This window comes from Megalobrama amblycephala, linkage group LG17, assembly GCF_018812025.1.
Source record: "Megalobrama amblycephala isolate DHTTF-2021 linkage group LG17, ASM1881202v1, whole genome shotgun sequence".
Lineage (NCBI taxonomy): Eukaryota > Metazoa > Chordata > Actinopteri > Cypriniformes > Xenocyprididae > Megalobrama > Megalobrama amblycephala.
Window position 1 is genome coordinate 34,586,053 of NC_063060.1, and position 24,358 is coordinate 34,610,410.

Consider the following 24,358-nt stretch of genomic DNA (forward strand, 5'->3'; position numbering starts at 1 on the left):
TTTTATGCTTTAACAGAGATTTACTGCAACTTTTTAGCTTAAAACTTCATGACAGCCTTAGGAAATTTGCAATTTGTGATTCTTCCGCTGTGAAGTTTTTTACGGTCAATTTGACCCAGTAAGAGCTATGCTGGAACAGCACGAAAGAGTCAAATGCTGATTTACATTAAACATCTTAAATACTTGCAGTTTTTTTTGTTTGCTTTTTTTTTAGAAAAATACAGAAATTGTAACTTTGCTTGGTAAAGAGATGCTTAGAAACAAAATGACACAAATCTTTATTGGTTTAACAAATGCCAAATTTCATGGGGAACTTTTAATTACATCTAATATGTATCAGGTCAGGATGGTATATAAACAGAAATAGAAAACAAAACAAATTAAAAATAGCCATGTACATAGCCAATGAGTGTAAATCAAAGGTGTTTCGCCCTGCCACAAAAAGGAAAAAAAGAAATAATTCTTTAAAAATAAGTCTGTTCTAGATTTGAAGATTAATCTCTCTTGTCAAATGACAAGCCATCATCCATTCTGATGCTCTTCTCTTCCCTCCTCCTTCCCTCTCACATACTCTCGCAGTCTGACAAAACCTCTGTAAAAACAGTCACCCTGTTACTGGTGAAATTCATGCTTCACACATCCGTGGCCACCAAATACAACATGCACGCAGGATGTTCGAATCAATCAGCAAAAGATGCTGTGCTGTAATTTTAGTCAAGGCCATTTAGTGTCCAACTGTTGACTAAATATATTCTGACTTTGTATATAAAATAGATCTATTTATATGTATACATTTGTCATTTAAATACTGGTGCAAACGCACCATGTGCACATTAATTGCAACCACATCCTCATGCACCATCAGACCAAAATAATGGAGAATAACAGCAGATTTCCACAAAATTCCTAATTAAGACAGCATTTCAAAAACCACATATTGTCTGAGGTAAACTATAACACTGTTACAAATTCTTTAAAAGGCAACCATCTCTACATTCGCATTTATAACCAGTGGGTCGACCTGAATGTATTCAACACAATTTTGCAGGCATAATATTGAGGCAGGTACCGCTCTGCACATGTCAAGTTAAGGGGTAGTGCGAGGGGTTTGGGGGGGGGGTTAAAGGGCACAGTATCAGGCCGTGAAGATTAAAGGTGCAAAATGTAACATTTAGTCATTTCTCAAAAAATAAAAGCCATGCATTATACCCTACAGTAAGTACAATGTCAAACATACTCTCTCTCTATTTTTTAAAGAAAAATACACACACACACACACACACCATTTTACAATAATACTTCAAATAAATATATTTTTTTAAATCAAACCACGCACTGTACTTGTATTTTTCAAGAGCCGATATTTAAATAAATAATATTTTGTTTTCTCCATAGGACATGTTAAATCTTACAGTTACAACTGTAACATGCTGTTATTATTTTTTTTAAGGTTTGTATTTCCGAGAATGAGAATACAGCAGACTAGATACAACAGAATCTTTAGCTACAGGTGCAGAAAAAAAGAACACAACAGAAAGAAAAACAAACACAAAAAATAGTCAAGACAAAGTCGTTAAACCAGTACCATGCACAGGCATGTCATGGATGAATCTCCTAATACAGGAGTAGATGTTAGACAAGGCTGTAGAGATGGGTAATGGAATAAGACTGGCAAGTGACCCTTTCAAAATGTGCATGGTGTTTTGAACCAAGTGGAAAGCGGACACTGGTACACACTCCTGCTGCTCAAACACACTGGCAACCCACTGCACATCTCCCCTTTAAAACGTCAGTTGGTAAAATAGTAAGGCAGCTGTTTGCTTCCGTCAACTAAAAGTGCATCTCCGAACATATCCAGTTAAGTCCCCCCATTCCACCCCTCCCCATAGCAGCGGGGTGGACATGCACTTGACTGGGTACGGCTTGGATCAGCAGATTCTTTTTCTTTCCCAACGACTGCTTGCTTCAGCTTTCAGAGCCCAAGCGAGTCACAAATCATCGCCAGAGGAACTGGGTTGGCTCAGGCCGAATGGTCCGGGTTTCGTCTTTCTCCCATGATTTGCTCTAATTCCAGTCGTCCAGTCCTTTGCCTGTGTCTGAGTCTGACTGGCGCCATTTTGTTTTAAAGGCCATTGACGCAACTGCGGAGAATTAGGGGCCTATGCCGCTAGTTTTCATGAGCTCACTGAAGGGTCGAAACAGTTAGAGGGTAAGTAATTATGTTGAATAACATTCAGGCACAGCTGCAATTACATGGCAAGAGTAAGGTAGACTACATTAGTTGGTGACTGACATGGGGCAAAGATCAGGTTCTATGGCAACCTGCAAAATCCTCCATTTGAGTGCGAGAGTCTTACCTGAGTGAAATGTTCCGTCAAGTGAGGAAATGGACAAAAATAATTGCCAGTCCAATATTTATCAGCATCACTAGAATGACCAATATTGAGTTGGGACCCTGAAGAGCCAACAAGAGACAAAGCTGTAGATTAGCAATTGAATATAGAGAAAATCAAAACAGCACCTGCGCTCAAATAGCAACTGAAAATATTCTGGCCAATACCGAATGGTCGATAAATGGCCACTATTCAAATTCTATATTATTGTGTTAAAGTAAATGTAAAATAAATACTAAAAACTAAAACCATTTTATATAAAATCTCAGAAAAAAAAGCTGTCACTGTGGAGTTACCCTTTCAAAAGGTACACCTTTGTACTTGTATTAGTGCCAAAGTCCCTTTCAAGGAAAGTCTGTTCACTCGGCGGCCATATTTGTAACGCCTTCAGGCAGCTATTTCGGGCATCCAAGTCCTATCTATCTGAATGGGGGAATCCTGCAATCTCAAAACTGCTTGGTGAACTCCCAATTAAATTACATATTTCAATAAAATCTGACATGAACCGTCCCATAAATGTTGTTTCTTATGTTAGAATAGCATTAAAAAAGCATATTTTTCAGGTTAGACGAGCCAATGCGCATGTGCAGTCCTAAGCGCGAGTCTCAGTTTCACTGGGAACAAGAGCCTCTAACGGCAACTGCAGTGACGCAATGACTTTATCAATCAGTGATTGGCTCTTTTACTTAGAAGGCGGGACGTATTCCGCCATATTGCGCGCTGCAGTTTCTCCCATTCATAACTAATAGGAGTGAACTGTCTTTCTAGATCTATAGTCTTTGTTAGTACTTTAAATGAGTGTAGGGATGAATGATATATCAGTACCATATTGATTTATTGGCTGAGATTTTCAAATGTATTAGTATTAGCCAATACTGTATATGAAATTGTGCATGGTCATTTTAACCTATTTTACATTTTTAATTACCTTAGTTAATTAAGTTAATCTTAATTAATTAATAAAACTAATGCTAAATTAAATATTTAGGAAATCTCAAAATAAATATCCATTTTCATACTCTATATTATAACGTTGTGATGCTTAAATTCACTTGTAGCATTTAAAATGATTGATTTTAGATTTTTTTTGTTTTATTTTAAATAAATAATATAGAATTTTAATATTGAAAGAATATTGGCAATACAGATCTCATGCATCTGAGAAAAATACAAATTTTAACACTGCACAAAGAGCACAGTTATGTTATATAAGAATAGTCATTTTAGTAATAAATGTCATGCATGTTGCAGCTACTTACTGATTCCTCCTCAACAATGTCAGTAGTAATTTCCATGCTGGCTTTCTTAGTTTCTGCTAGGCTCTTTGGCTTCAATGATTCTTGTTTCTTCAGTTTGGGCTCGGGTTTGCTCTCTTTGGCCATTACTGGTTTGGGTGTCGGTGCACGGTACTGCTTTGCTGGCGGGGGCATCCTGGTAAGAGCAGTCGACGTTACATGGTGTTCTTCATCCTCATGATCATCAGGTGGCATCATCACCTCAGCCTTCACAAAGTATCCGTGATACTGGGAGTGCAGCTCACCGTTCCCAGGGCTGGAGGCATTGGCGACCGGCGCCGACGGCTTGGAGGGTTTGGCTACGGGTACTATCTCCTGTTGTACTTCCTGCTTGTCTGATATCCTGGAAGTAGCCTTGGTGACACCCACTGCCAGGCTTTCGGCAGCAGGGGGCTTGTTTTCTTTGATGGCTTTTGGGGCACTTCTGTTAAAGAAGGGCTTTTTCTTGATGAGGGGGGGTGAGGGAGGTGGTGTAGGACCGGGACTTTGGGTAGGGGACTGGTTTGGGGTTGTGCCTTTGCGATAAAAGTGCGGACTTCCTGAAGGCGATTTCTCTTTCTTTTCTTCTGGTACTTCTTTAATCTCAATGGGCTCACTGGAGAACCTCTGCTTGATATAGTCAGGGCCTTAAAAAGGTATAAAGAAAGTCAGAATTAGCTTTATATTTTATTATATTTTATATTCAAAACGAATTTTTATTTAATATGTGTAATATTTTATATAAATGTTTTGTTATATTTTTATTACAATTTATACAAACTCAACATATGATTCTTAAAAAAACTGAAATGTAACAAGATCAAATTATTACTGTCTGACAAAAAGACCTTCATAGATCTAAATGCGGCTCAAACGCTCAATACTCAGAAACAAAACATCTCAAGGGTGCTGCTTGTGAATATCAAGCTCAGAATAAACTGCCGGCACAGATGCAATTTCACATTTTCAAAGTCTGAGTCTGTTAGTGTTTATGCAGGGATGGACATTAAGAACTTTGCCACTTGCTTTATGATTCAAGTCTGAGCTTCCAGTCATTCTCCAGATTCTCTAGACCACGGATATGGCCAGAGTGGCCTCACAGCTGACACAGATGGGCTTTCTAGAACTTGCACTGGATTGTGTCCAGGCCCAAGCTAGGACTGCAAATAAATCACACTGTTTATCAGCCTTTTTACAAAGCTGAAGTGTGGAACAGCTCATCTGCAGAAAGCCTTGACAACAAGCACTCTCAAAAAACAAAACTGTAAGTACATTTCAGGACCCTTTCAGTCCCTGTTGTTCTCCTGAAAAAAATTATGTTGATGCTATGATGAGGCGAGACAAAAAAAAAAGCATTTTAATATTTCTGGGAGAGCCAGCAGGTCAAACGACTTATTACGAATTAAGGTGTTTTGTAAGATTGGGGATCTTTGACCTTATATCATACTTTGATGCATATATCATAATTGACTTTCAAATTTATATACTTGTAGCAGCTTATTTTTGTGAAATAATACATGCATTGTAAACTAAAATGAGTGTGTCTCACTAATATAAATAATTGTCATTTGTATCCCAATTATTTAAAGATGTGATTTCTGCAGCAAGATTCTTAAAGGTTATTTTGAAGAAAACTGAACAAACCTGACTAGACCTGGACAGTATTTACCTAAAACATGTGCAGGCAACGCAAGATGTGCAAAATTTGCAACTGAAAAAAAAATAAAAAAATGACTCAAGGTAAGAATTCAAGGTAGGTTTACACGACAATGATGTATTAAAAATAGAAAAGTTTTAGCGTACAGACAACCACGTTATCAAAACTATCCATGCAAAAACGACTTAAAATACTGTGTCACTTTGTAAAGAAACACTACGTGCCTATCAAAGCCACTTCAAGGCAAGTCTGCAACCTTAGCCGAAAAAAAGCATAACGCTGCTGTACACAGGGAAGGAGACTTCTCATTAATTTCTATAGTATTCACAAACAGTGATTGACTGTCGCACAACTCTGAACGAAATTCAATGACATCAAGGCTGTAATGTGATTGGAATGATGTCCAAGTTAGCCGTTACACTTTCTCCAACGGTAGAGCCACGGACCCTCTTATCTCCCAATAATCCTGTCCCAAATGGCACCCTAAACACTCACGGCCTTCCTACGTGTCCACACTTTCGTGACGTAACGCTTTGACTGTCGGGTAGAAGTCTGCTGCGGAGCTCAATTCATTGCGGACTTGGCAAAAGTGCACACCGAGGGAGCATATTGACCGCAAAGGGGGGCGCTCGCTAGCACCCTTCTGAAACCAAAAATGACAGAAGTCCACAAGACCGAAAGTGCATATGAAGAGTGCCATTTGGGACAAGGCCTAAGACCATCTCTGGTGCCTATAGACTGAACAGGTTATACACATGCGCATGACATCACCGTTTTCACAAATTCATGTTTTTGAAGTTTACACTGAGGCAATAACAGTATCGTCTTCAATAACTAGCACTTTGAAGCTTTTTTTCTAAAGCTTGCGTTTTCAGCCCCCCAAAATGAACGACGAAAATGCATTAAAAGTGTTCTGTTTTGGCCCCTTAGACTAATGGCCCCTTAGACTAAAGAGTACAGAGCCTCTCAAGGGACAAGGTGATTGGGGGAAAAAAAAAAAAAGAGATTTGTGTGCAAAACTGTTGTGATGAAAATAATGCTGGGAGGAAAATGTGTATTTCAATGCTTTTGCGAGCGAACCCAAGTTTCTCAGGCGAAAGCAATACTTTTTAAATTCTGGGAAAGTGTTCTTCCACCTTGGTCCACAAAAATTAATTCATTAAATCTATGTATCTTCAAAGATTATAATTCTGAATAGTGCACAACCCTGCAGGCAAAAGACTTATCCTAAACAACAATTTAAATATGCTACTCAGGTAGGCCTGTTATTAGGAACATTTGATCTTGTTCATTAAAGTGCATGTATTACAAAAGGAAACATGCATGCATTAGAATTGCTCTGAGTGTTGTTATTCAGACAGTAACCGCAGTTGTGTGGATTCAGCAATATGGTTCTTTGGATGAAAAATCACCAACCCTGCATAGAAGACTTATTTTTCCCCCCCTAAACAGCAGGTTTAATCCCACTGTGATTGTACCATCATAACTGGCTGTTGTGCAATTAACTGACTGCTGCTGCTAATGTAACGAGCATTTATGTCTGACTGCAACGGATGTCTAATTTGTTTTTTAAACTCAATTTTTGCATAGCATTCCATGTTTGACAGCTGCTATTTTGAATCCTGGAAGTAAAGATGCAAAGTATTTCAGGAAGCAAGAATGTTCTTGAACAAGCCGTAGAGATCCACAATGTATAAAATAAATTTAACTTCATAAGAAAGATGTCACTGGCCAACCATGCAGACCTGCTATTGAGTTGGGGGTGGGGATTTAAGGAGTCCACATGGAGTGTTTAGGAATTATCCCGAAACCATTTGGTAATATATGGACAAATGCCAAAGGCTTTTTGGCTTTAACAAGGCTTTAAATGAGCATAAAGTGGTTTAAGAAACTCTGGCCTCAATGAACTGAGATTAATGTGATATTATTGTGGTATTATTGGTAATGCTAATTCGAGTGAACTTAGAGATGAGGGAGAACTGGATTCGAATGCAAATAAGGTTTAATGATGAAATAACAAAAATGCAAACAGCAGAACACGAGGAACAGAACTGAGGAAATACATCAACATACAGCCATTGAACGACAGGACCTGACAATGAACACAGGAAACACTGTGGTTGATATACACAGAGGGTAACAGACTACCAAGACACACCTGGGGAGAATCAGGGAACTTATCAAACAAGAAAACTACAAAGGACTACAAAATGTGGAAGACATGACAGGAAACAGGAAATAAAACAAAAGTCAAGCACAGAGAACATATAACAATATGTAGTCATTTTAAAATGAGGAAAAACTAAATTTGTATAACTAAATATGTGGCTACAAATACAATACAACGTACAGATGACACACAGGGCAAACTACATTAACATTTTAAGACAAATGCTATTCAAACTTTTAGTTTATATCATCTAAAACTGCTACAGCAAAAGGGAAGATGCATTGACATTAATTTTCGTTATTTGACCTAAAATTGGCGTACAGACTGTGACACACAAATGCAGACAATGTCCACATTCAAACATTTTAATATAGGCTTCAGTAGATTTAGTACAAAATAATAGACAGTCATGACCTAAATATGATTTCATTTAATGTCAGTCGTGTACACATTCAAGCTCTGAAGATATCCCGGTGCTTGGCTCATTTTGACCGGATCATTGAATCAGTGAGTTGTTGATTCAAAAACAGCTGAAATCAGATCAGTTCACAAAGGAATTGTTCAATGTGATTTTTAAACCATTTCATCGGGTTCATTGGAAAGAAACAGCTTGGTCATGAATCATTATCATGTCTGGTTGGATATGTTTTTATATATATATATAACGAGGAAAATGTTTTAATGAATGCATGATAATATGCTTTGGTACACTGTAAAAAATTATTTTTATGATTTGTTATCACAATATTTTTTTTTTTTTGATTTTTGTCAAATCAACTTAGCTAATTAATGTGGTTCAGATAACATAATATTTTGAGTTTCTGTTGATTAAACTAATTGCCTTCATTGTATTAACTCAAATTTTTTAATTTCAATGAACTCAAAATTTTAAGGCAACCAGGCACCTTTTACTTTTTTAAGTTAAATCAACAATTCTTTTTTAGAGTGTATGTAGTGAAGTAAAAGTAAAAGTTTACCAAAATAATAGTCCTTTGATAAAGTAGAGACACTTGAAAAATGTAACCCAGTTATTTTAGTATATTGAAGTTTAATGCTTTTCTAGTGTATATATGGTTTGGGCAAAATAATAAAACATTTGTTCATTTGCAAATCAATACATTATATATTATACAATACAATACAATACAATACATTATAGAGTCTGCGCTAATCCTTCTTATTATTGTTGTTGAATAGTCTGACTAGTGCTGGCTAGAATAAATAACAAATATGGTTCGTCGATCAGTGCTTTTTACTTCTAATACTTTTGTACTTTTACCCAAATGAAATTGAAAATGAGTACTTATACTTTTAGTGGAGTAATATTTTATTAGGATATCTGTACTTTTACTCAGGTATTTGATGTGTACTTTGTCCACCACTGTGTACAAATTGGTTAGGATAAAATGAAATGTTATATAATAACACTGTCACACATACTCCTCTTGACCCTGATGTTTTCTTAAATAATTTGCAGGCATTAAAAGCAGTTCGAGCTGGGCACAGAGAGGCAGTAGATAATTTATGCAAATGGTATTCCTCCCCTTCACAACTCATTTGCAACTGCATCTGCTCTCTTTTTCTTTGCTTGACAGGGAGGCAAAAAAGAGACACTTGACCCAGACACAAAGACAAGGACACAAAGGAAGTAATTAGGGAGGGGTGAAAGGGCGTAGACAACGTGTGCGCATGCATGAGAGAAAGCGAATGTCTGCGTGGATGGTGGGATACCTGGTTGATGGAAGTTGGGGGACAGATCTCTGGCCACTGCTCTGGCGATATCAGAGTCCTGGCTGGCGGACAGGCCGGCCTGGTCAGCTGCCTCTGCTTTGGCCCTGGCGTGTGCGGTTCTAGGTAAAGCAAAGACACAGAGCTGGAGTCAGACAGCTTGGAAGATAATATATGGGAGAAGGGTACATCATTTTAACACCGCCCCTGGCACTGTCAGTCACCACCACTGCGGTGGCTGCATGGCCAGAGTCCACAGCACCACTCGCAACAAGCACACAAAGATGCATTCATTAACAAGCTAAGAAACAAGTTACTATACTGTGTACTGCTTTCATTTTACTATTCATAAAAAGTAAATGGTGCTAAAAATACAGCTAATTGTTGGCATTAAACTGTGGAAAGAGTACAGGACTGTCCTCTGTCAATAAACAAATATCTAGGGTTGAGCGATATATCAATATAAATGGATGCATTCAAATGATCAAAAGTGTCAGTAAAGACATAATGTGGTGATGATACAAAAGATTTCTATTCTAAATAAATGCTAACTATTGAACTTTCTATTCCGCAAAGAATCCTGAAAAAAAAAAGTATCACGGTTTTCACAAAAAGCAGCACAAACTGTTTTCAACATTGATAATAATGTTACTTGAGCACCAGATCAGCATATTAGAATGATTTCTGAAGGATCATGTGACACTGAAGACTGGAGTAATGATGCTGAAAATTCAGCTTTTGCAGTAAATTGCATTTGAAAATATGTTCTTTTAAATTGTAATAATATTTGATGAAATTACTGTTTTTACTGCATTTTAAAAGAAGTCAAAAACATTAAAAAAAAAAAAATCGTACTGACCCCAAACTTTTGAACCGTAGTGTATCTTAATATTTTTTTTCAGTCTTTTGATAATGTTTATATATTAAAAAAAGATAGGCATTTGCTTCGAAATTTTTCATGCAAGGAGCATTTCTGAGCAATAACGCAAACAAATCTTCGAAACAGAGTCTTGAATTTAATTATTTAAACTGATAGTTTGAACTGATTGACTTTAACTCTCCAAACACTCCCAAACAACTGTAAACACTGGTTTTGCAACTAAAGCTCAAATCAAATAGATAATCAAACCATCTCTGCCTTAATGCTCTAGTACGTAAAAATTGTCAAAAACATTAAGAGCATTAAAATAATTGAAATATTCACAGTTTTATGTTGCCTCCAAAACCACTGTAAATATATTGTGAATATAAACTACTCCATATTTAATCCACAAAACGTTTAAATATAACTTAGTATTTTGTATCAGCACAACAATGCCTTAAATAACCCAATGGATTAACACTTGTGAAGAGGATGTATGCATGAGTGAGTCAGTGAAGAGAGAGTTTTGTATACAGATGTATGTAACAGTATAAGGCCTATACACAGTATACAGATTAGACTGTTCTTATTTTAGGCAGTGGCCTACTTAAAAATTCCCCTCACATGCAGAGTAAAGTCAAATTAATGGCATCTTCTCTCTCATTGTTTGTTAAAGATTAACCATTATTATTTTTTTATTCTTTGCACCAATGTTTTACCAGGCACCATGTAGTCTTAATTTGAATGAAGTCATAAAGTGTTAGCCGACTATTAAGGACTTGAGTTGTCATGAAACATTCCAGACAAGTATCTTTCGAAGTCCATCCACACTACAAATGTTATGCTAAGCTTGCTTTTAAGGGATCATAGTCTTTAACTGTGGTGAGGAGCTTTGTATTCATCACATTCTAAGAAGAGCTGTGTGAATAAATTAAATTGAATCTAAAGCTCTGGCTGAATGAATTAGACTATCCAGCCTTCTCTTCTCCTTCCTAAAAAACAAAGATGGAGTCATAAGATCTGCACTGTATATACATAGTATGGTATAATTGAGATATAGAACACTGGTCCTCTGCTAAGAATTACAATGGTGATAAATGAAACGTTAAATAGGAGGTAGATATATTGTAAGCTTTATTTAGAGAGTCATGTCACGGTGTGGTAGCGATAAAACAAATATACTGAGCGTCTGGCGCTCATATAGAGCAAAAGCAGCTCTAATGCCTTGTGTGAGCGAGATTGATGCTTTATTATGGTTCAGCCCAAACCAGCCCAGCACAGATCAGCTCCTAAGGAGGTCCATCCAGGTCACTGGCCCTCTCGATTTCTGTAACTACCTCAGGTCTAAATTAAAACTTGTTACAGCTGTGTTTCGAGAGCTAGACTAAGCTTGAATAGCATTGCTGTTACAGTTACATTAACATTCAAAAGTATGGGGTCAGTTTTTTTTTTTTAATAAATGTATAATTTCATTCAGCAGGGATGCATTAAATTGATCAAAAGTGAAAGTAAAGACATTAAAAAATCTATTTCAAATAAATGCTGTTCTATTGAACTTTCTATTCATCAAAGAATACTGAAGAAAACGTATTACGGTTTTCACAAAAAATGTAATCAGCAAAACCGTTTTCAACATTGATAATAATAAGAAATGTTTCTTGAGCACCAAATCAGCATATTAGACTGGAGTAATGATGCTCAAAGTTCAGCTTTGCCATCACAGGAATATATTACATTTTAAAATATATTCAAATAGAAAACAAATATTTGTAATATTTCACAATATTACTGTTTTTTTGATCGAATAATCGCAGCTTTGGTGAGCATAAGACATTTCTTTCAGTAGTGCACATTGTGAAATTAAACATATAAAAGGAATAGTTTACCCAAATATGAAATCTTTAAAATTCATTATTTACATTTATGCATTTGGAAGGACATCAATAACATTTAGTAGTAAAGATTATCCGTGAAAATATACTTAATTTTTGGTCTGTTCAGAAACGCATTCCCCAAACGTTTCTGTGAGCGAACGCAAAGTTTCTTGAGGGAACGCAAAACATTTGCGAGAGAACGCAAACGCATTAAAATCATTTTTTCCCTCCTATTTCATATTTTTTCCACCTCCATGTTTCTTTAAGGGCTCCATACCTAACCTGATAATACTTGTAATACAGCACACAATTAGATTTTTTTGTTCCACCAAAAAGAATGACAGCTTATGGGTTTGAAATGATATAAGGTTGAGTGAAAAATTACAGAATTTTAATTTTTGAGTGAACTGTCCCTTTAAATACATTACTACTTACTAAAGATTAGAATTCCAACTATTTCAAGTAAACAACAAGCACGGCTCCTCTAAACACACAAGACATGTATAATATTAACAATATTAAGAGAGCGTCTAAATTCTATTTGTCAGGCAAGTAATAAGCAGCACCTTCTCTAGGCGTTAATGGACCTAATGTGATATTCTTTGGAGTCTGAGCCAGAGAACATCTCCTAGGCGACAGATGGAGCACTTGCAGAAATTCTGAGGGTTTTAATTTGGCAGTGTCTCCTCACATTCGCCCACTCTATCGCACACAAGAGCTCAGATAAAGATGTGAAGAGGAGCACATCCTCCCTGCTTGAGCTCACAGCAACTCAACACGTGTCTCGATTCTGATCTGTCCAGTTAGCCTTTGCAAATGTACATTTCTGTACATATTCTTATAGTGCTGCTGGTTTATATTATATTCCCATTGATGCGCTGGATTACACTGATAATTAAAATACAAAGCATAAGACTGCAAATCACTAAAATATGTTTTATCGTGATTAATCTCATAATTTTTCTTCAGTTAACACATTCAGTTCAATATATATATAAAACATTCCTCTATACATAAACTGTAGTGGAGGACAAACAGAAAATTAAGAAAGAGGGGTTAATCTGTTCAGGGAATCCCACCCATTAAAGCCATGACCAAATCTAGATATTTGCAGGATACATACATCTGTCATGAAACCATTTTTTTTTTTACAAAATCATCTCAAAAAAGAAAAAAAATTTATCATTTCCAACCAAAATATCATAGTTTCCACAGTCTCCTCACTACTGTCATTGTAACAGTAGGTATTTTGAATACAGTGAAATTAAATAAAATGACAAAAAGATAGAATAATTGTGGTAACCATTATATTTTGATTATATTATGATTACCAGGTTATAAAAAAAAGTCTGTGCTGACAGGATAAACGCGCACACATACACACGGCTCTAAACCTGAGTGCTCTAACAGATGATAACAGGACGCAGACTGGCTACTGTATCAGTGACGGCTGCAAGACTATATTCTTGTCAGCGATTGAGAAGCCAACTCCTGCCTTGCCTTATTTAGTCAGGCTCAGTGCTGACACACAGTGCACACATGTGTGAGAGAGCACAGGCCTGAGAACCCTCTCTCGCTCTCTTTTTTTCTAGACTCCTTCAAGGCAATCCAAAGCCTTCTCAGACTCTCTGCACATTCCCTGAACCCTCACAGTGCTTATCACTTCTCTCCCTAACAATCTTCAAAGGCACTGAGATATTTTATTCATCCAGCAGCTCTGGGACATATTACTATTTCATTAGCTACATGGACTGTGCAAGCTTCATTATAGCAGCTTTCATTAAAATTCATACTCTTTCAGCTATCAGAAAGAATGAATGGTAATGAATGAACAGGACAAGGACGTGGCTTTTGTGATGACAGAAAGAAGTAAATAACTGCATTAATAGAGCTAAGCAGAACGTTCAAGCTAGAATAACAATGAAAAACACAATAAAGAAACACTAAATACTGTTATATAAATAGTTAAATAAAGTATTGTCATTATTTACACACTATTTACATTTCAATTGACTTTCTTTTCTTCATGAAGCACAAAAGGAGAAATAATGTACTGGTCGCTCTTGAAATTACAAAGAATTAGGACTGGAGCTTTCAAGCTTTAAAAAGAACGCAAAAGTGGTTCATATGAAGGTTTACAATAATTTACGGAAGAGGATTAGGGCCAAGCAATAATAAAAAAATAAAACCATCTCGAGATTAAAGTTGTTAAATTTCGAGAAAAAACTCGTTAAATTTTGAGAAAAAAGTCGAAATAAAATGTTGAGAATAAACTCGTTAAATTACGAGAAAAAAACTTGTTAAATTTCGAGAAAAAAGTCAAGATAAAATGTTGAGAATAAAGTAATTAAATTATGAGAAAAAACTCATTAAATTTTGAGAAAAAAATCAAAATAAAATGTTGAGAATAAACTCGTTAAATTATGAGAAAAAAACTCGTTAAATTTCGAGAAAAAGGTTGAGATAAAATGATGAGAATAAACTCATTAAATTACGAGAAAAAACTCGTTAAATTTCAAGAAAAGTTGAAATAAAATGTTGAGAATAAAGTCATTAAATTCCGAGAAAAAAGTTGTTAAATTTCGAGAAAAAAGTCGAGATAAAATGTTGAGAATAAAGTCATTAAATTACGAGAAAAAAATTGTTAAATTTTATCTTGACTTTTTTCTCGAAATTTAACGTGTTTTTTTCTCGTAATTTAACGACCTTTTTCTCGTAATTTAATGAGTTTATTCTCAACATTTTATTTCGACTTTTTTCTTGAAATTTAACGAGTTTTTTCTCGTAATTTAATGAGTTTATTCTCATCATTTTATCTCAACCTTTTTCTCGAAATTTAACGAGTTTTTTCTCGTAATTTAACGAGTTTATTCTCAACATTTTATTTCGACTTTTTTCTCGAAATTTAACGAGTTTTTTCTTGAAATTTAACAACTTTAATCTCGAGATGGTTTTATTTTTTATTATTGCTTGGCCCTAATCCTCTTCTGTAATAATTTGTCTAATAAACTGACTCAAATTTAAGTTATTAAGCACTAATAATCATCAGTGAGATGTTAACTAAGACCAGATCAATGAAAGAGAGCAGAAATCGAGAACCTGATCGGTCTGATTCATTAAACTGAATCATTTCAGACCTGTTTTGTGAACTGAATCAACTGATTCACAGAAAAGCTCAGACTCAGAATAATAATTCATTCAAAAATCTGACATCACTACTGAACTTTCTTGAGCACAGCAAGAAAACCTGGGATGAGAGTAAAGATTTTCAGCATATAAGTAATATGGACCACTTTTATGATATTTCTGGTGCTTTTTTAATATTAGAGCTTGACAGCCCCAGTCCTCATTCACTCATATTAAAAAGAGTTCCCAGAATATTCTTCAAAAATTCACATGTTGTGTTTTACTGATTTCATAGAGTACGAGTTTGGAACAACATGAGGGTGAGTAAACGATGACAGAAGGTTAATTTTTGGTTATCATTTTTGAGTTATCCCTTCAAGCATAACATTGTCATTCTTACTACTGAAGCATTTTGTGAGAGAGAGAAAAAAAGGAGGAAAAGAACAAATATGAATAACTAAATGTATGTCTCAAATTGAAAGGACATCACATGAATAATAAACAAGTGAGAAATATATACTTTATAATCAACACTAGTACTCTATACCAGCACTATAGCACCAAGACTCACATGTCCTTACATGAATCAGAGGTACCACTCGGCTCACACAACAACATTATCGAGTTCCTGTTTAACACACTCTGATCTTCACAACCTGCATCAACTTGCAAAAATCAATGTGTGCCTTTAGCCAGCTTTGTCAATGAACTACAGGAGAGAAAATAAAGGAAGTTTTAGTGGTTTTCTGGAGTGGGAAAATGCCGTTTAGAAAACAATATTGGATATTCCCTTAAAGGGGACCTATAATGCCCCTTTTACAAGATGTAATATAAGTTTCTGGTGTCCCTAGAAAGTGTCTGTGAAGTTTCTGCTCAAAATACCCCCAGATCATTTATTATAACTTGTCAAATTTGCCCCTATTTAGGTGTGAGCAAAAACATGCCGTTTTAAATGCAAATGAGTGCTGCTCCCGGCCACTTTCCAGAAGAGGGCGGAGCTTTAACAGCTCGCGCTTCGATTGATCAACAACAACAAAGCTGGAGAATCTCACGCAGCCAAAATGACGATTGTTTGTGGCGGTATTCAGCCATAAAGGTGCTCTAAGCGATCCTGGGCGGAGTAACTTCCTGTTGACATTCAAAGTGTTGTCAAACAAAACAGAGGCTAGCTAGACCCTCCCTCCTCCTCCTCCCCCTCCCCTCCGTGCTTCCTGAAACAGTCATGAACGCACATTTAAAATCATTCTTGTCGGTTATTGGCTGAAGCATGTTTATTATGATTCATGGTCCAGGCTGCACCAGTTTGTTTTAATTGCTGTTTTCGGAGCTTGTGGCGACTACAGAGACCGCGTTTTTTTACAGTGTGTTCAGGGGACAGGCAGCTAGCGGATAGTGAGGAGATGTTTGCTATATGTGACAAAAAATGTTTTGGCCTAAAAACGTGTGACATCGCTTAGAGCACCTTTAAGGCAGGAACACACCAAGCCGACGCCGATGAACTAGTGGCGACGAAAGCAGACTGCGGGGTTGGCTCATGTCGGCAGCGTCTGTGTCCAAAGTTGGCCTGACAAACCAAACCTATGCGCGACAGCCGGCGGCCAAGTAGCACGTCCGTTCTGCGCCTGCGTAAGATGAAATGCCTTTCCGTACCAGCAGGATCAGAATGATCAGATGGCCCGACGGACCGACGCCGATTCAACATCAAATCGGCCGAAAAAAAGCCGACGAGGACCAACTTCAGCCGACGGTGCGGAACACACTGAGAAAACTTAGTCGGCCAATGAAAAAAAACTGGCCGACGGCCCACTGTCGGCTTGGCGTGTTCCTGCCTTTACATTGTTCAAACCGGAGTCAGACACTAATGGAGAGACTCAGGAGGAAATTTCAACTTTTATAATGCAACTGGACGTTTCTGAATGGTTAGTGGATAAACTTATCTAGTTGCCGTGGAGTTGATTCAACTCGTCGACTAACATCTACCGGCATGTTAATCTTTTGTGCAAATCCAGCGTTGATCTGACCCTCATTTGTGAAGCAATCCAGCGTAAATGGATTTGCACAAATATATAACACTTAACTGACTTTCCTTCATAATTGAAATTCAACCATGGTGTCCTCAGTGACTCAGATGCAGAGAGAATATGTAGACTCTTATGTTGGCTTGTAATTCCAACATTGTATATCTCCAGCCGCTACAGCAAGTAAACAGAAATGGCGGGCTTCTGCGGCTCACTGAGGGCGGTATCTATGCTAACATGGCAGATCATCAACAGTCATGGGCGGGGCTTAGTACCCTTACATAAGAGTAGGGAGAAATCTTGAACCACGCATGTTTATGATTTATGGGGATTATAATAAAAGGATTGGGTGGATTTTTACCAGTATAAGCTGGTTAACACACACTGTGGACACACATCTGTGTTCAAACACCTTATAAAAGTGAATTTTGCATAACAGGTCCCCTTTAATCATTCCATGTGTGACTTAATTGATAACTATGTGTTATGTATGATAGATATAAAAAGAACGGACAGCAATTCAATCCCAGAGGTATGAAGCAGCGTCGCCTTTGAAAAACGCATTTGCCATTTGATTTACGCATACCACCACACCAAGAAGTTACATAAGTATCTCCTCTGAGCTTTATACATCTGTGCTTAACTTCTCTTTTAGGAATGTATATGCTGAATCGATGTACTGATAAGCAGTAATGCATAAAAGTACCATGCAACTTCTCCTCTAAAAATTTTTTAAACGATTATAAATGTTACAACTGGCACCCCTGATTCCTCTCTGACTTCATTCAGTACATCCTGTTGGCTCTGCATTGATTATGTGATCAGCATGAGAGCTATGGCCAGGGGGCATGTGATGGCACTCATGCAAACAGACTATTCAACGGGGCTCTTCTGCACAATAGCTGCCTGCCTGTTTGCCTGGTCACTTCCCTGCTGCGTTTCGCTCATTCACATGAGGGCGAATGAGCAGCCTTCGGATCCTTTACAGTTTGGGATACTGCATGCCTGTGCTATGTTGGTTGGAGGAATGTAATTATTGTGAACAATACTGTTAGTTAGATGTAACTTGCGTCTTATGTGCAAGATAAAGAAAAAAGAGAGATCAGAAAGAGAGTGAGATAAAGAGCCAAGATGTTTTAGTGAATAGATGCAATTGAAAGTGTGGTGTAGGATTGATCTGGAGGAAGTATTAACCTTGAGGTGGCAATTTCTACTTTTGTTCTGGCAATGGCAGATGCTCTTATGGCTCCTTCAACGGCACGGTCCACTTTCTGCTTCGTCTTGGTGTTCTTGAGGGGAATAAGCTGCTTCTTGATACCACGCACCAAAACGTTATTTTTGTACTTCCCCTCTTCTTTCGTCCCATCAGGGAACATGGTGCACCCGTAACCATGCCGTTTGTTGTTTATCCACTCCCCTTCGTATTTCATCCCATTGGAGCGCTCACTGACTCCGAAACCATTCCGCTTGTCATTCTTCCACTCGCCCATGTATGACTCGGTTGTGGTGGCATCGACATTGTCCTCAGCCGGCAGGTACTCGTCTGCCACCTCTCCATCACCAAAACTAATGGTGGAGTTTGCGTCGCTAGAGCTTATGCGGCTCATGGTGGCGTCACTTCGTGCCGAACTGCGCTTGCTGGATATGGAGGAGCGGGAGTCGGACTTCCTCAGCTGCTTGAGGCTCCCAAATAGTGAACCCCGTCTGAAGAGGCCCTTTTTTTTGCCTGAGACCACTTCGCTGTCGCTGTGGAAGTTCAGGACAAAGCCACCGCGGGTGCCAGCAGGGCTGTCAGACATGTGGTCGTGTAGGACAGAGCCGTTACTCTGCTCGCTGCGGAGGGAGGCCAGTGAGGTACGCAGTGGGGAGCGGATGACAGTGGCCATGCCGTAAGGCACGCTCTGACGTACGCCATAGCCGTGTCGCATGCCGCCCATCCACTGGCCCTGGTATGTACCTGGCAAAGGGATTAGAGAGACTTTAGACTAGATATTGCATAACACATAATACAGGGATTACATACAAAAGAAAACACTAGAGGAACTAATATGTCTGGGTGCTTTGATGTTTTTTACGCAATGTTTAGATTTTTTCTATTGAGGCATCACGACATTTCCAAGCTAATTAGATTAAATAATGAATTAAATACATTTCAATAATTAAAAAAAAAAAATTATTATTTAAAATAAATAATTTATTCATTAATATTTTATTTATTTGCATTCCCTGAACACTGAAAACAGTATCAGTGAATGATAATTCCATTTCCTATTTTAAGGAATTCTAAACTGCAAGTACTAATCAAAGACATTCTTATTTTATGTTCCTAAAATCTTTTTTAAAAAATCTACTAAAGACTGATTTCAAGATAAAGACCACTTGCTGAAGGGAAGCATCCACTAATTGATAAATCATCGTAAAGGGTTAGTTCACCCAAAACTGAAAATTCCGTCATTAATTATTATGTCGTTTCAAACCCGTAAAGACCTTCAGTCATCTTTGGAACACAAATTAAGATATTTTTGATGAAATCAGAGAGGTTTCTGAAACCACATATAGGTAGCAACGTCACTGCACCTTTCAAGGCCCAGAAAGGTAGCAAAGACATCATTAAAATAGTCCACGTGACTACAGTGGTTCAACCTTAATGTTATGAAGCGACGAGAACACTTTTTATGTGCAAAAACAAAACAAAAATAACGGCTTTATTCAACAATTTCTTCTCTTTCCTGTCAGTCTCCTACGCTGTTGATGTAGACACAGTGTAGCGCTTCCGGGTTCTACATCAGAACGGTGAATCATTGGTTCAGAAACCTCTCGGATTTCATCAAAAATATCTTAATTTGTGTTCTGAAGATGAACAGGTGTGGAACGACATGAGGGTGAGTGCTTAATGACTTATTGATGTTGAAAACAGTTGTACTAAATATTTTTCTGAAAACTGTGATACTCTTTTCAGGATTCTTTGGTGAACAGAAAGTTCAAAAGAATAGCATTTATTTGAAATAAAAATATTTTGAAGCACTGTTAATGTCTTTACTTTTACGTTTGATCAATTTAATGTGTCCTTGCTGAGTAAAAACCTTACTGACCCGAAACCTTTAAACAGTTTTGCAAGTCCTCACTATTCAATATAGATATAAGGCCTTTTTCCCCCTATTGCCACCATGTCTAGGTGAAAAGTTTTTTTTTAATTTGACCTTCAGCAAATATGCAAAGTGCATAAATAAAATAACATCAGATTATAACTGAATAAATTATCATCAGGCTAGTAATATACAGGTGTAATCTTATCCACGTTATGACGGTGAAGTGACGAATTGAACAGCTCTCTCTCCTATATCTCATATGCCAGCCTGTCAGACCTAACAGCTTCAACAGCAGAGCCAGCACTATTTTAAAACATGGAAGTAATCTGAGCCGTTGTGAAGTTTGTGGCTCCAGCCAACCATAACTCTTATTTACCTATTTATCCACTTATTCCTTATGATTCTGCGTGTATGTCATTGCCTCTACAGCAGTAATTATGAGAATCTAACAGGTAAAATGGCAGAATGGAAGTGACTTATGGAATATACATACAGTGACAGCAGCACTCTGTTTCAGCTGCCTATAGCTGAGCTATCAGTCCTTTCAGGACTTTTTGCAGAAGATGAAAGTGAGTTATGAGTAAGTGGTAATGTGTGACCCTGCCTCATAAATTCAACAGTAGGTCCAACTCTCTGACGCCACCACATTTCAAGAGAACTTCATGGTTCTTGCCAAAGTCTTTTCTAAAAATATCAAATTACCTTGGATTTAGACTTAATTATGTACTGTGCAATGTAATTTAAGTTATTTGTTGTTTACACACGTTGTAACTTAGTTACATTTAATAAACCAATTTCTTAATGTAAGCAAATCAATTTTGACTATGTAATTTTCACTGTTTTAAAGATGTTGTAATATCAGGTATTAATTTTATTTATCAGGTAGCAAACACTGTAAGGAATTTTAAGAATTGTAACAGAAAAATTAAAAATGCAATATTTTAATTTGTTAACTGTAAAAAATATTACATTTAACAGAACAATAATTATATAGCCTAGTGAAATTCTGAAAATAAAAAGCTATTATATTCAATCTTAAAATATACAGTGAAAAAATGTATGATATTTTACATCAATACACAATATTTACCACAAATTAATGCTAAAATTATGTTTTTGCTGTCTCATAATTCATATGCTGCTTAGTTAATTTAAGTTCATCATCTATTTATTACTCTGTTTTTTGTTTTTACAATATAAAGCACATTCAAGTAAATTTATAGATTAACATTTTATTTAATGATATACAGTATGCTTATGAATGTAAAATACACGGCCACCAAAATGTCACTTATAATGCGTGAAATATTGTCACTGTATTTTTAAGTGTACAAACGGGTGAATTAAATTAACAGGTGGACAATTCAACACTTTTAACTTCATTCTTTAAATATGTCCATTTTCCCATTTGATTTCAAACGAATGAACTGACGGCACAGAATTTTCTTGTAGCCTGCTTACAATATGTCTTGCAAAGAAATAAGTTGAGATAAGAGCTTGTCTGCTCATCTAGTTTGCTAGAAGAGCTTTCATTTGACATGTTGCAGATGTAACTATTATTAGCCATGACCTCTGTGAACAACTTCTGCTGACCAGTCCAGTTATATGCCATACATCAATTCAACTGCATGGGCAAACTGCTTCATAAATCTGTAGACCATGATTTATGGGCAAAATCTAAGAGTCAGGCACTGGAAATAACTCAAGACAATCTTGCTTTGATCTTCCACAAAACAAGAAGAAAAAAGAATCCGTATTATATTACACATAAGGGGCCTTAGTTTGATAATGATAGCCTATATTACAAAACAGGGACCTGATTTCAGTCCGCAGCAGCATCACATACACGCAAGACTTTAAAGAACATTAAATAGGTCAAGTGATGTTTAGCTGAACTCACCCCCGTCCCCGTATGTTTCGACCCCATATCCATCTTGCAGTCCATTACTCCATGTGCCTTCATACCTGGCAGGTGTGTTGAGACTCTGGCGAACCCCATACCGACCCTTAAATCCGTGACTCCACTCCCCGCGGTACAGCCACCTCCCCTTGGACTCCACGCCGAGCCCGTGCCGCTTCCCCTGAGCCCAGTAGCCCTTGTACGTATTCCCACTGGGCCAGGTGTACACTCCGACTACCTCAAACCCGTTGGACCAGGACCCGGAGTATTCGCCCTGGCCCTTAGGGCCGGTGCAGATGCCGTGTCCGTGGGCTTTTCCGTCCTCCCATCCACCGCAGAAAGTGCCGCCATCGTCGAAGTCGAACCGTCCGCCCGTCATTCAGATAAGGGGTTGAAATGAAAGTGTTTACGTCTCGATGGTTGGTCGTATGTCGGATGCTCAACAACAACAACAACAATAAAATGGGGGGTAAATATCAGACTGCGGGCGCAGTGGTGTGATGCGGTGGTGTCTGGCGGAGATGGGTGAGCGCGCGCATTGGTGCGAGTGTTGGAGGATCGCGCACAGGCGCCGGAGCCGCAGGCGCTATCACTGTCGCCGTTCCTGGCTTTTTTAATGATCCTCTCCCCCCTGTTCGCTTCACAGGGAGGGAGAGAGCGAGGAGACAGGAGCCCAAAGCCGGGCGAGAGACACCCAGCTGATGACGTCAGTACTACAAGCCCGCCCTCGCGTTGTACCACATTCACATTGTTTCACATTATGGGTGGGTGAACGTTGTAAGTTTTAGTTTTTGATTATCAGAAATAGGACCAGATAGACAGAAAGGTTTCGATTCGAATGTTTAACCATATTTTCTAAATATGTAAATTATTTCTCTTTTCATATTTAATGTATGTTTATATGCCAACGTTGTTGACTCTGACTAACTAGACAGATAGATAGATAGATAGATAGATAGATGGTTGGATAGACAGATAGACAGACAGATAGACAGACAGACAGACAGACAGATAGACAGATAGATAGATAGATAGATAGATAGATAGATAGATAGATAGATAGATAGATGGTTGGATAGACAGATAGACAGACAGATAGACAGACAGACAGATAGACAGATAGATAGATAGATAGACAGACAGACAGACGGATAGATAGATAGATAGATAGATAGATAGATAGATAGATAGATAGTTAGATAGATAGATAGATAGATAGATAGATAGATAGATAGATAGATAGATAGATAGATAGATAGATAGATAGATGGTTGGATAGACAGATAGACAGACAGACAGATAGACAGATAGATAGATAGACAGACAGACAGACAGACAGACAGACAGACGGATAGATAGATAGAACATATCCCAGCTTATGTATCAAAGCTTTGGTATCACATTGTTGACAGCTATGTTGAGCAAATTTCATAATAAATTTTGTTGTGACAAAATGGGCTGCAAGAGGACCTTGAGATTTATGGATCTGGCATAGACTTTTATTGTTTCTAAGTTCTCCCACCAACAGTCAGACCAGTTTAGTCCACAATTAAGTCTATAATTATGCAGCTTACCTTATTGTAACTACTAAAGAAAACATTGGTAATGTTGTCACAACAAAATAGCCGGCCACTGATACGGCTACGCTTGTCCTGGGTGGATTTACGGCAGCTTTGATGGTGGTAATAATTGGCAACTAAACTCTTCTTACCAAAAATAGATCCTGAAAATGTATCATTTCTCCGTGGCATCAAAGTCATTTAAGCTACAGAACTGCCAAAACCCATGTGTGCCATCTGAACACATTTCTGCAATATGTCACAGTGCAGATTGCAATTATATGAATTCTCAGATGATGTCAGACACTTGCTGAAAGATGAATGAACTTGTGCCATGCAAAAGGTGACAAAGAACGTCATCAGTCCTCAGAATAGAAACACTGATCCATGTGGACAGTATTTTACAACAACACTAAAACAATGAACGCAGAAGTACATAGCCTACCCCTGCGGTAAGTTACTTAACTAAAGCTAAGTTTAGTTTCAAGGTTTGGATGATACTTGTCAGATAGGTCATAAAATAATGATTTTTTTTAATTTAACTTGAATCAGATTTTTACCCAATAGAATTATATTGTTTTTTCCTATTGCTGACATTTTAATATATTCTTAGTAGCAGGTGTTGTGAATGAATAGGCTATGAAATAATCTCATAATGCATTGGAGCGACATTGAATGCCAATAGTGACCCCTGGTGTCTATCCTTCA

General features: G+C 37.4%; 1 protein-coding gene across 3 annotated transcripts; it reads right to left on the reverse strand.

Annotated features, from left to right (window-relative positions):
* Window positions 1–261: 261 nt before the first annotated feature.
* jph1b (junctophilin 1b) lies at window positions 262–22,757 on the reverse strand. Of its 3 annotated transcripts, none has more exons than XM_048162719.1 (6): window positions 22,092–22,755; window positions 18,297–19,059; window positions 9,226–9,344; window positions 3,653–4,314; window positions 2,358–2,455; window positions 262–592 (listed from the first exon to the last, which is right to left on the reverse strand). In XM_048162719.1, exons 1-5 carry the CDS (start codon window positions 22,468–22,470, stop codon window positions 2,375–2,377), a joined length of 2,004 nt encoding a protein of 667 aa, XP_048018676.1. In that variant the 5' UTR covers window positions 22,471–22,755; the 3' UTR covers window positions 262–592; window positions 2,358–2,374. The 3 variants fall into 3 exon arrangements, with proteins under 3 accessions (XP_048018676.1, XP_048018677.1, XP_048018678.1); XM_048162720.1 differs by having other exon boundaries at window positions 262–2,185; XM_048162721.1 differs by lacking the exons at window positions 262–592; window positions 2,358–2,455; window positions 3,653–4,314 and adding an exon at window positions 8,693–9,107 and having other exon boundaries at window positions 22,092–22,757.
* Between the last annotated feature and the right edge of the window lie 1,601 nt (window positions 22,758–24,358).

Bases quoted from the DNA above. Each gene is read 5' to 3' on its own strand.
- jph1b (XM_048162719.1), bottom strand. From the start codon at position 22,470: ATGACGGGCGGACGGTTCGACTTCGACGATGGCGGCACTTTCTGCGGT. The intron at 19,060-22,091 runs GTGAGTTCAGCT...TCCCTTTGCCAG, and splicing joins CGAAACATACGGGGACGGGG to GTACATACCAGGGCCAGTGG. The intron at 2,456-3,652 runs GTAAGTAGCTGC...TTGGCTCTTCAG, and splicing joins ACATTGTTGAGGAGGAATCA to GGTCCCAACTCAATATTGGT.